The following is a 15800-nucleotide window of genomic DNA, read 5'->3' as shown; positions in this document are numbered from 1 at the left end:
GAGCAGTAAGTAGTGGTTTAATTAAGAAGAAAATCCTTTCTTTGACATTTGTTTTTACTACATGATAGGAAAAGCACGCATGGAAACACAACTCCAAGGGTTTTGTTTTGTGTGTAATTATAAAGAGTACTTGATTGTAATTAACATAGTTCTCGGAATAAATATTTTACATTTCTTTCACTTGTGTGGGAAAACACAAAATAACCATGAAGAAATTTCTACTGTGAGTTTTCTCATGGGTTATACTGTCGATAATGATTATTCAGTTTCCTGATGGGATAGATTTCACAAAACTGAATGGTAGTGTTAAGTCTCTTTTTAAAAAAATTTTTTATGTCATAGTTGGGGGGGTCTCACTGTGTTGTCCAGGCTAGTCTCAAACTGCTGGGCTAAAGCAGTCCTCCTGCCTTGGCTTCCCAATGTGCAGGGATTACAGGTTTGAGCCAGCACACCCAGCCATGTAATGTTAAGTCTGAAATGGAAGATGTGGGATGAAAAAAATCATGCATTTAAAAATACATTTTCATGGAGATTTTATCGTAATGAAGCAGTTTAATTTAACTGGTGGGTGTGTCTGTTGGGAAACTGTTCAGGGTGTTGAGGGTTACCATACATCTTAGTTTTCCTGGGTCAGTTCCAGTGGTTGTCTACTGTTCTGCCATTGATATTGACTGTGGTTTGGTACTTGACTTAGAGTTTTAGTAAGTGAACTATTACCACTAATAGCTATGGTGAAATACGTCGGCATGGGTTTGGTAGACCTAGCTTTGTATTCCCAGCTTCTCCCATGGTGTCATCTGGGATTGTGTCATTGACGATTTTACACAGTTGACTCTGAAAGACTCTCTCTCTTTTCCCTATTCTTAGAGCTTCATTTCAAGGGCAGGAAGTCGGGTGCTTGCTGATAAAGTGTGCTTGGAGAAGAGTTGCTAGGGACAGTTAACTCCTTCTAATCCTGTGGTGGTTGAAGGGAGTGTGAGACTCTGCAGTTACTTGTTACACCAGCTGGTTGTCCAGGAGCCCTGGCTGCTTTCTCAGTGACCTTGAAGCATAAGGCCAGTGCTTCCTTGGTAGAGCAGTGGGAAAAGGGAACTTGTAAATGCGGTAGAATAAGTGGCAAGATAGACCAGTTCTGCTTAGAAATGCATTTATTTTTGCTACAATGGTTTTTGTCATTTAGTGATATAAGTTTACAACTTATTTTTTAGATTCAGATTTTTAAAAACATAACACCTTTGAGATCATTGAAATACTATATCACTTACTATATTAAGTATAAAATCAGGTGGTTTGGGCATATTCAGAGTTGTTTAGTCGTTACCACTGTCTGAAGAATGCTTTCATCACCCCAAAAGAAAAAATGCCCATTAGCAGTACTACTTTTTTTGATTGATAATGCTTTCTTTATTTTGTAACGATTATAATAGCATGTTTAAGGATTTATTATCTCTGTTTCCCCTTTAGAGTGTCCTGGTTTAGACAGTAAATGGTTATTCTGCTTAGTGCAAGCCAAGTTAAAGATCTATGGGATAGAGCAAGGGCAGATAAACTCCCATCCACGGACCCAGTTCTGCCCAGCCTGGCATGGCTCTTAGGTTTTTTAAGGTTGTGACAAAACAACAACAGCAAAGCAGCATGTGTGACAGGGGCCACGTGTGGCCTGCAAGTCTACGATATTTATGATTTGGTCCATTATGGAAAAATTCTGACCGCCCTTGGTTTAGCATCTGTGGTAAGTGTGTTCGAAGGCTGTTTAAGCACATTTTCTCATGAGCATGTCTTACTTCCAAGTTAGGATAAAGATTTGGAAATTAATGTATCCTCATTAGTTTCAGTGTTACAAGTACATGAGAACCATCTATAGCTGACCACAGGCTGTAGTCTTTAAGCCCTATCTAGGGCCAAGTTCGCAACGTGTTGCCTGTGGAGCTTTCTTCCTTCGGTAGGTTTGTGAGATCAAAATTATGGTACGCTAATTACTGCAACATTATTTTCTTTTTCACTGCGTTGATACCGTATGGTACAAAAACAGCAGTGGGGGTCTTAGCAGAATTTCAGGCAGTGGCACCAGACTCTTCCAGTCATTGTATTCTCCACTGTCATGTGCTCAAAATGAAAATAAAGGCCAGTTTCACCTTTAAAAACAATCCTTAATGAAACCAGTACAGTTTGTTTATTTCATTTCAACGCTTGAGTTCATGTCTTTTTAATTTTGTGTGTGATGAAATGGGAATAAAGCACTTCTGTTCCTGATAGTCTCCGGGAAAAACATTCATCTGTCATTTAAGTTGAGGTTAAAAAGTAGTCACTTTTTAAATTAAATGTCATTTTTCCTTGAGAGAATGGCAAACTATGGTTATTGGCAAACATTTTCTTGAAAATGGAGTAAGTCTATTACTTTAAGGAAAACGGCTGATAATATTTTTAGCAAATGATTACATTTGAGCTTTGGAACAAACCTTGTAATTTTGGAAAACTTGTATCTGCCACTGAAGGTTTGGCAGCTTCCCAATATTTAGACTTTTCATTAATCGTGACATTAGTGAATGTGATTTTTTTTTTAAGGTTATATAATGAAATGTGTCAACACATGTTTTGCAGATAACCATTGTGTGTGTTATAAAATCATGTGTTGGTTAAAAGATCCATTCAAAGTATAAGATAGATTTTAATGTAAGAGTACAAAAAGTTAATTGACACAAATTTAGATTCCATATTGCAAGTAAGAATATCCTTTAAGAAACTACCACTTATCTCATTTTGGTGTTATATCAAAAAAGAATATCCACAGTTATCTGAAAAGGATATTAACATATTTCTTTTTTTTAACGAAAGATGAGTGAGGGCAGATTTTCTCAATGTGCTTCAGCCAAAATAATATATTGTTACTGGTTGAATATAGAAATGGCTGTTAAGAGTCCAACTGTCCTCTAGTAAGCCAACCATTAAAGAAATTTGTGTTTAAAAACAACAGTGAAACACTGTGATTTGTGTCACTAAATTTTATGTTCTTTTGGAAAACATAGTTGTATCTTTATAATATTTGTTATATATAACAGATTTATTTTTAAGTGAGTTAAAAATGTTTATATTTTCATTACTACTATGGTAAATATCTGTAGGTATAACCCACATTAGGGGAAGCTCTATGGAATCCTTCTAAGAATGTAAAGGTCTAGAGACCAAAAAGTTTGGGAACTGCTTGCCTAAGATTTAGGCAATCTTTTCTTTAGTTCTTAAAAACATGGTAACTGAAACTACTTTTATGAATATTTAAACATAAAATGATCTCATCTAAAATAGTGTAGCCAAACTAAAAGAAACTATCAATATTTCATCAGATATTTTCCTTTTTGCCATATAAGAAATATCTATTATTTTCTCTATCAATTATCATAGCAATGCTGGGGTGAAAACAACACGGCTAGAAGCTCATTCCGAAATGGGGAGCACTGAAATTTTGGAAAAGGAGACCCCAGGAAATCTCAGTAATGGTACCAGCAGCAATGTGGAAGCAGCGAAAAGGTTGGCCAAACGCCTTTACCATCTGGACAGATTCAAAAGATCAGATGTTGCAAAACACCTTGGCAAGAAGTACGTTCTGACCCATTGCTGGAATCTGAATTCTCTCCTGTTTTGTGTGTGTTTTAAATCGTTTACCTTTCAATAACCAAGTCTATTCTGTTTCCTTATAGCAATGAATTTAGCAAACTAGTTGCCGAAGAATATCTGAAGTTTTTTGATTTTACAGGAATGACGCTGGATCAGTCACTCAGGTATGACTAAGCCTCACTGCTGCTCTTCATTACCTTCAAACGATTAGTTCTTAGAGGAGAAAGTAATGCCTTCTAGCTAGAATCTTATTTTTTTTCTTAAACCTCCAGCTATAGGTGGAGTATTCCTTCCCCAAAATGTTTGGGACCAGAAGTGTTGTGGATTTTGGATTTTTTCAGGTTTAGGGATGTTCGTGTTATACTTACCCAGTTGAACATCCCAAATCTGAAAATCTGAAATGCTTCAGGAGCATTTCCTTGGAGCCTTATCTCAGCACTGAAAAGTGTTGTAGATTTTGGAGCATCTCTGACTTTGAAGCATTTTGGATTTCTGATTTTCGGGTTTGGGATGTTTAACCTGTACTTTGTGAACTTAGCTGAAATTGTATTATAGATTTTAAACACAGCAAGGAGTAAGAAAAATGTATGCATTTAATGAAATGACACATGAACCGATATTCTGCACCTAATGGGAGGCCTGAGTTCAGATAGTAAACAATTGGTAGCATAGCAAATCTGGATAAAAAATGCCATCTGTAGGAATTTTTCTGTTTTTCATTTTTTTTATTGTGGTAGAATACAGATAGCATAAAACCTATCATCTTACCAATTTTCAGGTATACAGTAAATGGCATTAAAAACGTTCATAATGTTGTCCAGCCATCACCACCATCCATCTCCATGATTCTTGTAAAACTGAAGCTCCATACTCGTTAAACAAGGATTTTTTTCCTTCCCCTCCTTTCCCCCTGCCCCTGGCAAACGCTATTCTACTTCTCTTTTTGATGATTTTGACTACTCTCATGTAAATGGACATATACATTATTTGCCTTCTTGTGATTCATTTAACTTAGCATAATGTCTTCAAGGTTCGTTCCTGTAGCATATGTCAGAATTTCTTTCCGTTCTAAGGCTGCGTAATAGCCCATTATGGGGAATATGTAAATACCACCGTTAGCTTCAAGAGACACTTGGGTTGGTTCCATGCTTTTGCTACTGTGAATAATGCTGCTATGAACATGAGTGTACAAATATTTCTTCAAGACTCTGTTTTCAATTGTTTTGAGTAGGGAGTTTAGTGTTTGAATGATCAGCTTAACACACACACACACACACACACACACACACAGAGCTTATAGACTGTAGAATTTTTTTCCTATAGCCCAATAGCCTGTTTTTTTGTTTGTTTGTTGTTGTTGTTGTTGTTGTTTTGAGACAGAGTCTCGCTCTGTCATCCAGGCTGGAGTGCAGTAGCACCATCTTGGCTCACTGCAGCCTTCATCTAACAGGTTCAAGCAATTCTCATGAATCAGCCTCCCAAGTAGCTGGGACTACAGGTACGCACCACCATACCTGGCTAATTTGTATTTTTAGTAGAGACAGGGTTTTGCCATATTGGCCAGGCTGGCCACAAACTCCTGACCTCAGGCAATCCACCTGCCTTGGCCTCCCAAAGTGCTAAGATTACAGGCATGAGCCACCCTGCCCAGCCCCAATAGCCTTTTAAGGTGATACTTTGAAATTAACTCTTCAGTGGAATAAAAATGAATGTCAACATAATCAGTAGAAAGTATCTGTAAAAATGTTTCCAGCAATACCCTCTTTCTCTGACCTTTTCAAAGGAAGACGTCTAAAACTCACTGATTCTCACTTTTTACATTATATTGTATTGCAAGTTTCTAAGAGTAGCTGAAGATAACACCTAGTAAGCATTTAATTTTGAACACTACTTATAAAATGTCAGTGTCTGGAAGAATTCTGAGATCAGCTAGCATAACCCTTTAATTTTACAAATGAAGAAACTGAGGCCTGGGAGGTGAAGGGAGGGTGTTTGGACTGGAGTGTAGTATTCCAGTGATTTATTGCGGGACTCTTTGCATGCAGCAGAGGTACTCAGGCTTTCTGACAAAACAGTTAACAGTGGCTGAGAGATGTATATTTTTGCCTTGCATTCTGATGTAGTTTATCAAAGTTAAGAAAAATTAAAGTTTTGTCAATATATAGTTTGTTAACCTTAATTATATCTATAATAAAGAAGAAGGCAAAATTTTCATAGAAATGAAGCTTATGGTGTGTTTCTTACAATAGTAAGATTTCTTAGACATTTTGAATGATTTTTTTTTCCTTCCTATCATGTTTAGGAAAATGGATCTACATTGTCAATAGAGGGTCATCTGGATTAATCTCAAATAAACAGTGCTCTTAGTGACTCTGAGTAGATTAGTGTGTGGTTTTTGGCACACTTCCTATAACTTAAAGATATTTTTATACATAAACTGATTTCATTATATAAGGAATAAATTACTTATATCTCCCGATTTCCTCCTCCCATAACAAATTAATATTAAAATGTGATAATAGACAAAATTCATAGAAATCTCCTGTGTACAAAGCAATGTAAGTTATAGTGGCTTTAATAGAGATGACAATCATGTAACAAAATTACAGAAGCACCCTGATGCGTGTAGAGTTTTAAAACCTAGCCTTTATGATGATGTATTGAGTCTTAAGTGGTCTTTTTTTTTTTTTTATCTGACCTTTTAAAATTGGCTACTTGACACGTGGTCATAATGAGGAAATTATCTACCTTCCCAAGGCTTTCTTGATGTATTGACCACTCTGTTATCACCCTGTCATCTTTTAAGTTGACTTTTTTTTCCTCTTCTTCTTTTGAGACGGAGCTTCACTTTGTCATCCAGGCTGGAGTGCAATGGCATAATCTTGGCTCACTGCAACCTCTGCCTCCTGGATTCGAGTGACTCCTACCTCAGCCTCCTGAGTAGCTGGAATTACAGGCGCCCACCACCACGCTCAGCTAATTTTTGTATTTTTATTAGAGGTGGAGTTTTGCCATGTTAGCTGGGCTGGTTTTGAACCCCTGACCTCAAATGAATGCCTGCCTTGGCCTTCCAAAGTGTTTTATAGAATTTAAATCCTAATACAAATTTATATTGAATGGCTATCTAGTAAATGATTTTTTTTGCAGGCAGAGAATAACTTTATAATATCTTACCTTGTATAATTAATATCTTAGGTGTGTATAAATTGACTTTTAACTGTCAAACAGTGTGATAGCATTTTCTAAAATTTCACTTTTTAAATTTTTAATTCTCTTGTAGGTATTTCTTTAAAGCATTTTCTCTCGTGGGAGAAACTCAAGAACGAGAGAGAGTTTTAATACACTTCTCCAATAGATATTTTTACTGTAACCCAGATACTATTGCTTCACAAGGTAATCTGATACAAATCCTTGAATTTCTTTTTTATATCAATGGTTATTTTCCTTATTATGAAAGTTAAATTTTACTATGAGAAATTATGTAACTTCAATTAGCTAGTGATAACTACTAACACTTCTATTTACTTCATTCTAGTCTATTTAATACTTAATGTCAAATTGGAATTAGAATTTTGTTTTTATCTGCATTTTCTTTCATTGTGAGCATTTTCTCATGTCATTAAATATTCTGTAAAAGGATAATATTTAAGGACAGCATGTTATCCTTTACTCTTATTTAAATTATTTTGTTTTCCACTTCTCTAGTATGACAGCATACTTGAAATGTTCGTGATTTGTCACTCTGAGATTTTATGTAATAAAATTTCAGTTTTCTTATTTCTTATACATTTGGTCTCTACATTTCTTGTTGAAAGCTCATGTATCCAGAGTTTTGGGGTTAGTTTTGGAAACATGAACAAATCCCACTGGTGGTTGCAGTGTGCCTCTAGTGCTTTTGCTTGATATTAATTATAACGATACCACAAACTTCTGTTGATGATTTTAATAAACTATGAATTTATGCTTATTATACTATTTTTACAAAGTAAACGACTTAATTGTAAACTGTTTATTTGTGGACCCTACCTTGTTGAAGAGAGATCTTTCCTCCATTTCAATTCCTGCAATAAAGCACACTTTTCAGTGTTCGAAGTGAAGCACTTTGACTTTCAGTTGGAAAATCTTTCATAAACTTACAGATTATGGAGTAAATCACTGAGACTAGATTCACAAGAAATAATAATTACCTCTTAGCTTCAGTATTGCCGATTAACCTCGATAATGTCCTTGGTATTGGCCAAGGTGCTTGCCTCTACCTTCTCTCCATCCCCCAGGCTGTAGTCAAAGTTAATTCATCACCTGATGAAGGCCACATTCCTATCGGTAAACTGATGCTATTTGGACCAGTTATTCACTATCTCTGTCACCATTAGCCCTGACAAGAGAATAAAAGAGATAAAAGCGGGCCATTTTTATGAGAACTTTCTGCAAATCTAAGAAGATGTTTACATTCTTGGATAAAAAAAGAAATACAGATTCGTGTACTTAATTGGCTGTTGATAAGGATATTTGAGAGTTGGCTGCTGAGTTCTTAAAATACTTTGGAGAATTTGTTTTAACTATATATAGAACTTGTGATAATAAAATGGTACTAGAATAAATACACTTTTAGCCATTTGGTAGCATCTACTTAGAGACACTGATAACAGAAATCACCTACTATACTAAAGAACTTATCTGTTAAAAATACCCTGCCTTTAATTTATGAGTGCAGTAATTAGACCTTTCTAATTTAGTGTAAATTGGTAAGATTTTTACCGCATCTGAAACTGTTATTATCTACTGTACTTGTATACAGAATTAGTAGAGTGAAACAAAGGAGAACAACTAATTCTAATGTTTGGAATGAGAATCTTTACTTGGAGAACATTTTTATATGACTTCAACCTAACAGAAATGTGTCTTTAGAGGATCATATTTACTTGTCTTCCATTGTAAGCAATGCTTGTCTGGATATCCTTGTGCTATGTATAGATCCTTAATTATTGCTGTAGCGCAAAACCCTAGAAGCTGATTTGTTGTGTCAAAAGACACTGTTTCAAGGCTTTACGTGTGTACTACCAAATTGTCCTCCAGAGAGGTAAGAACAGTTTATCAACAGTGGAGTCCAATTCTGTGCATTGAGGTTCTTTCCATATGGAAATTATTCTCATCCATTTTTTGTTTCTTAAAGCAAATAAGCCTGTACCTAGCACAGTACTGTTTTCATAGGTTCTGAATGTATCCTATTAATGATAACAAGGTGGAATCCAACAGTAAAAAGCGAATTCATGCTTTCTTTTCTTGTGTCTTTCTTCAGATGGAGTCCATTGCCTTACCTGTGCAATAATGCTTCTTAATACAGATCTACATGGCCATGTAAGTATGGATTTGTGAAACTTAGATCCAAAACATGTCGGGCTTATCTCTACTTTTATGTTTGTACACATTTATTTTCTGCCTCCCTGTTCCTCATTCTCTACATGGTTCCCATGGCAGGTGAATAAAAAGAAACCTTTGAAAAAAGAAAGAATGTTTTTGTTTCACATGCTAGCACACAGTATGATTTTAAATGCGTGGTCTTGGTGCCGGGAGTTGTTTTAGCAGTAATGTGTGTGTTCTGTATCTTCTTTGTCCAGTAGATGGCAGACAGAGCTTTTATTTGTTTTTGTTTTTTGGTTGAGAATTGCAGTTGATAGGTAATAATGGAGAGAATATAAGTTAGATCTGAAAAATGTGAATCGTGTTTTCACTACATACCATAGTGAGTCGAATAACTCAGGCTTTCTTATGGTCCTCAGTTTACCTAGTCTTTTACTAGTTGAAATAATAAAATAATCTAATGATCCTCTCATCATCTACTTAAGATAGAGGATAAAGTTTTACAATGTATAATTGTACATACACTTGCAAGTTTTGTAGAAGTAGAATTTTAGCATTTACTCGAACTCTTCATAATACTCTTCAAAATAAATGAACCTGAGACTATGAAGTAATTTTTGCTGTAAGTTAATATAGATTAATCCATATTTAACAAATTCTAATTTTATTTTGAAGAAAAAGTCAGATGTCCACGTAGAGTATATGATCCCTTGATTTGCTGTAATATATCTTAAAATTTTAAAATTACATGTAAAGAATTCATATTTAGATATTCTGCTAGTCACATAATTTCCTTTTTTCGAAAATACAGTGTTCCCCTTTAAGAAAGGCATCATGGAGCTCTATGAAACCATTAAGTTGGACTAGCTGTTAAAAGAGGAAGGGATTCAGGGGAGAAAGGGTTCCGCCACCAGAAAGCAAAAAGGAGACAGAGTGATAGAATCCCAGTTTTAACATCATTTTAACATATCTCAAAATACTCAACTAGAAAGTTCCTTTTGCCATTTATAAGAGGTGAATTTAGAATCACTTGTAAACGTATGTAGCACGTGTCCAGAGACAATACAGATTAAGAGAATATAGATCCTTTCAGGAAGCATTCTTGGGCAATAGCACTGCTAATATATCATGTGGAAATGCAGGCATTTCACAGTGTGAACATTGATGTGGGTACCACAGTGTAACGTTCATCTAGCTTGTTAAGGGGATGGCCAGTCAGTGGATTGTCCTGACCACTCTTTGCCTTTTACTGGCCAATCAAGTTTTCACTGCTTCGTCTGCCTGTTTGGTGATAGCAGTTGCTCTTTGCACCCTTCTTTCCCTTAACCTTTCTGGGCAAAGGAGATAATGTTGACTGTGTTTGGCCACATATAACATTGATCCAAATCAGTGATCACCAGCATGAAGAATTCTCTTCACATTAGATATTTTGAGGTTCCATCAACATATAAGAGTTGTATGTTTAGCATCTGTTAACTGAGAAAATGTTTAATGATGGGAGGAAAAAAATTCAGTAATATTGCAATTTTTGTTTAAAGGTTGCGGATCTCTTAGAGCTTTTGTCACATGTTTGATGATTTGTTTCTACTAAATCCTTGATTGCGTTTTTTAAAAGCTAATAGCTTTAATAATACTTTTACATACGCATGTATCTTACTCATAACTTGAAATGTAGCAACCAATAAAGATGTTATTTTTTATTAGCCATCTCAGCATGCATGATGGCTAGATAAACTGTGGACACCCTAGTGTCAGTAGCTACAGGTTTATTGCTGCAAATCTAGGACATTTGCCCTTCTTTACACTTACAAGGAATTCTAAGGAGATTAGATGAAGCATCCTGCTTCTTGGCAAGTGGGATGGAAGAGATTTGATAGAAATTAACATTTTAATATTATCTTGAATTAGGCCAATCACAGATAATTAATTGGCAATAGTAGCAAAATTACTGACAGAAGGAGGAGAAAAATTATCAATAGCAGTGAATCTCTGTCATATTCAGGATCATGTATTTGGTGATGAGTAGTTCTCTGTTATAAAAATGTGTGCGATATACTTGGGATTGTCTGTTTACGTTTTCTGTATTAGTTTTCTATAATGCATGCTGTTACAAGTCTGTCGAATATAAAGTAGCTATCATAAGAACTAACCATGTAAATGTGTTTCTTCTATCTTTCTCCTCTGGATTCATTTTAAAAATAAATTATTCTTCTAGGTGGTAAGTTTTTAATCCATAATTCTGGATGTAGCTTCTCTTGCATCATGATTGCCTGTTTTTTTTGTTGTTGTTGTTTTAGTGTCTGTTTGACTTATTAGCATGGCCCCTATGAAATCGAATCATACAGGAGATAAAATGAATTATTTCTACTGCTCTGCTCCTTTTCACCTTCTCCTTAATGCTATGCTACCTAGAGTATGACCACCCATTACTTGATCCAGTGCCAGAATAATCTTCATGGGGAGTACACTAATAAACCATTTTTCTTTTTTTCCTTACCATTGTGTTGTGATAGCAATACTGCAGCATGATCTGTCTAAGAAGTGCAAAGACCAGCCTGTCCCCATATGCTTTCAATGGGGGAGGGCTGACTCCCCTATTGGGAGGTTAACTTGTTTTGGCTGCTCTTGGTGAACCTTTTTCCTTCACTCTAAGGAATGATGTACTGAAAATTGCATTGATATGGGCCTTGGTTTGGCCTGCTAATTTCCTTACTAATAAAATAATGGAATGTGTACTAACATTATACTTACACTTAGCTAATGTGACATGTTGAAATGCCTCTCTTTTTCTAATTTTCCCCTTCAACAAACATATATATCTATATAGTGTGTGTGTGTGCGCCTCCTCCTTTCCATACTCTTCGCTATTTGGGTAAGGATTAGAAGTGAGTAAGGCAATGTTCATGGCAGCCACATGTCCTCTCTGATGGAGTTGGCTAGGCTGACCTCATTAGGTTTCACTGAAGACATGGTAGCAGGTTGCTGAGGTGCTATGATGGGAAAACACTGGGGAGGTGTTTTAATTTCATGTTGGATTATATTAAACCTGTCTAATTAGGCTCGGTAAAAAACAATCTGAAGTATATATAATATTTGGGGGGAGAAATTCAGTACCTGCTTTAAAAAAAATGTGTGACTGATCATTTTCCTAGCAATAGTATCTACTTGCTTTGACTTGTCTGCAAGTAGTTTATTCCCTTATATTGTAGTGATGTGATGAATTTGCTATATAATTTGTTTTATTTTCAAAATGCCTCTTTATCTACAAAATACATATGTAAATTAAACTTCTGTACATACAGATACATTTCTCTTAAACTCTAGGGTTTCTTTCTTTGCTATATTGGAAGTAAGTTTTATTGAATATTGCTTGAATTATCAACAAGGAAAGAGTTAAAAGTCTTTTTCTTAAACCTTGTTTGAAATGGTATGAATAAGATTTGATGTGTTAGAATAAGTTTATACTTACTGCTTGTCTAGACAGATCTTCGAATGTGTTTTATTTGTTACCACTAACTAGCTTGCTTGTACTTCAGTCATAGTTTTAGTGAGGTTCCTACCATGCTGGCAGGATTATCTCCCAGGGCTGCTGTTCTAAGGTAGTAAGAGGGTTAAATATAGAATTGCATAGCATTGAGGAGTGAGTTAGATCGGAGCATAGTCATTTGGCCAGTTTCACAACTGGAAAGTCAGAAGAGATACACAAGTCAGTGACTGGCCAAGGTCAGGCCATCGTAAGAGGCAGTAGCCAGGGCATTATTTTAATCAAGATTTTTTTGACAAAATGTACCTTTTAACATCAAGGCTCGAGATTTTCAGTAGCAGTTTTATCCAGCGTCCCTCTGTTCTCCAGTATTGGCAGGAGCCAGCCCAGCATGTACAATTGGTATAAGAGCCTGGTTGTGGTTCTTAAAGGTGGCTCTCTTTATTGGGCTAGGCCTCCTACATATACTTTGCCCTTCACATACTCAGAGCGTGTTGAGTATCATGCCCCCTGTGGTCTGAGTTTAATGTATGAGGCAGGACCTTACTAATGTTTTTAGTATTGGGTTATAAGTTTGGTAAGGGCTAAAACCATAGCTAGTACAACTTACTGGTAGGGAGAAGAATATAGTCAAAGAAGAAAGTATGTTTAGGTTTTGTAACAGAACAGTGTTAAAAAAAAATATATGTGGAGTTCAGTGTGAGTTAGATTGTAGGATTTCATTATTTCTTTTCCAATCTATAAAATTAATGATTGCATTGGCTTTCTAGGAGGCTAGAATCTTAAATACTGGATAAATATTTGGTTTATTGTCAGTAGTGGAAAATGACTATTATAAAAATTATTTTAAAAATTTCAAGTTCACATTGTGCTTTTTTATATTTTCATTGTCAAAAGCATCACAGACTTCCATGAAGCTGATGAACCTTATAGAGTTAATATCCTCAAGAGCTCTCTGCATCTGTAATGATCACTATTGTAACTGGCAGCTGCCTTAAGTACATTTGCATGCTGTCCTCTTATCTCCGTGCAGGATAATATCTTCCCTGTGGATACCTCTTCTGTCTGTGCTTCTCTGTATCTGTGACGCCCTCTGCCATGAAAGCTATCATTGGCATTCTATTTTCTGTCTGAGCTTTCCCCTGCTTAGATTCCAGCCATGGTCATAATTGTATTGTGCCACCACTGCCTTCTCCTTTGGAGTCCTCTCTCCTACCTCCTTGGTGCCGTGTCTGTCTTGTCTTTCCTATTTTTCCCCCCTAAATTATTATTTGCAAAGATCTTTTTATTTATAATTTTTTAAGGTCAGGGGTACATGTGCAGGATATGCAGGTTTGTTACATAGGTAAACAAATGCCAGTGTGGTTTGCTGCACAGATCATCCCATCACCCAGGTATTAAGCCTGGCATCCATTAGCTATTCTTCCTGATGTTCTCACTCCTCCCACCCTCCACCCTCTGACAGGCACCAGTGTGAGCTGTTCTGCCCCATGTGTCCATGTGTACTCATCATTCAGCTCCCACTTAGAAGTGAGAAAACATGGTAATTGCTTTTCTGTTCCTGCCTTAGTTTACTAAGGATAATGACCTCTGGGTCTGAATGGGAAAAAAAAATTGTAATTTATCCATCTGACAATGGTCTAACATCCAGCACATACAAGGAACTTAAATGTTCTGCATAGCTTTTGCTATGCAGAAGCTCTACAGTTTAATTGGATCCCATTTGTCAATTTTTGCTTTTATTCCGATTGCTTTTGACATCTTAATCGTGAAATTTTTGCCCTTGCCTGTGTCCAGAATGGTATTACTTAGATTTTCTGCTAGGGTTTTATTGGTTTTGGGTTTCACATTTAAGTCTTAAATCCATCATGTCCCTGTAAAGGACATGATCTCATTCCTTTTTGTGGCTGCATAGCATTCCATGGTGTATATGTACTACATTTTCTTTATTCAGTCATTGATGAGCATTTAGGTTAATTCCACGTATTTGCTATTGTAAAAAGTGCTGCAATTAACATTTGCATGTGTGTATCTTTATGACAGAATGATTTCTGTTCCTTTGGGTATGTACCTAGGAATGGGATTGCTGGGTCAAATGGTATTTCTGGTTCTAGGTCTTTGAGGAATTGCCACACTGTCTTCCACAATGGTTGAACTAATTTACACTTCCACCAACACTGTAAAAGCATTCCTTTTGACTTTTTAATAATACAGCCATTCTGACTGGTGTGAGATGGTGTCTCATTGTGGTTTTGATTTGTGATATTGATCAGTGATGTTGAGGTTTTTTTCATGTTTCTTGGCTGCATATATGTCTTTTGAGAAGTGTCTCTTCATGTCCTTTGCCCACTTTTTAATGGGATTCTTTGTTTTTTCCTTATACATTTAAGTTCCTTGTAGGTGCTGGATATTAGACCATTATGAGATGGACAAATTACAAAATTTTTCTCCCATTCTGTAGGCTATTTACTCTGATAATTTCTTTCGTTATGCATAAGCTCTACAGTTTAATTTGATCCCATTTGTCAATTTTTGCTTTTATTCCGATTGCTTTTGATGCCTTAATCGTGAAATTTTTGCTCTTGCCTGTGTCCAGAATGGTATTGCCTAGAGTTTCTGCTAGGGTTTTATTGGTTTTGGGTTTCACATTTAAGTCTTAAATCCATCTTGAGTCGATTTTTGTATGTGGTGTACGGAAGGGATCTAGTTTCAGTTTTCTGCATATGGCTAGCCAGTTTGTCCAGCACCATTTATTAAATAAGGAGTCCTTTCCCCATTGCTTGTTTTTGTCAGGTTTGTTGAAGATCAGATGGTTGTAGGCATGTGGTCTTATTTCTGGGTTCTCTATTCTGTTCCATTGGTCTGTGTGTTCATTCTTGTACCAGTACCATGTTGTTGGGGTTACTGTAGCCTTGTAGTACCGTTTAAAGTCAGATAGCATGATGCCTGCAGCTTTCTTCTTTTTGCCTAGGATTGCTTTGGCTGTCTGGATACTTCTTTGGTTCCATATGAATTTTAAAAGTTTTTTTCTAATTCTGTGAAGAATGTCAATGGCAGTTTAATGGGAATAGCATTGAATCTATAAATGACTTTGAATAGTATGGCCATTTTCATGATATTGGTTCTTCCAATCTTCTATGAGCATGGAATGTTTTTCCATTTGTGTCATCTCTGATTTTTTTGAGCAGTGGTTTGTAGCTCTCCTTGAAGAGGTCCTTCATTTTCCTTGTTAGCTATATTCCTAGGTATGTTATTCTTTTGTTAGCAGTTATGAATGGGAGTTCATTCATGATTTGTCTGTTGGCTTGACTGTTGGTGTGTAGGAATGCTAGCAATTTTAGCA

General features: G+C 36.0%; 1 protein-coding gene across 3 annotated transcripts in view; it reads left to right on the top strand.

Annotated features, from left to right (window-relative positions):
• PSD3 (pleckstrin and Sec7 domain containing 3) overlaps nt 1-15800 on the top strand; it is a 559261-nt gene that overhangs the window by 281018 nt on the left and 262443 nt on the right. For all 3 annotated transcript variants that reach the window (XM_025393705.1, XM_025393706.1, XM_025393707.1), the window contains 4 exons: nt 3400-3594; nt 3696-3776; nt 6893-7005; nt 8912-8970. In XM_025393705.1, coding sequence (XP_025249490.1) covers nt 3400-3594; nt 3696-3776; nt 6893-7005; nt 8912-8970 — 448 coding nt within the window. The remainder of the gene's footprint in view (nt 1-3399; nt 3595-3695; nt 3777-6892; nt 7006-8911; nt 8971-15800) is intronic.

The sequence above is a fragment of the Theropithecus gelada genome, chromosome 8, assembly GCF_003255815.1.
Source record: "Theropithecus gelada isolate Dixy chromosome 8, Tgel_1.0, whole genome shotgun sequence".
Taxonomy (NCBI): domain Eukaryota; kingdom Metazoa; phylum Chordata; class Mammalia; order Primates; family Cercopithecidae; genus Theropithecus; species Theropithecus gelada.
Note: the sequence above shows the minus strand (reverse complement) of the source record. Positions and strands in the feature narration are given on the sequence as shown.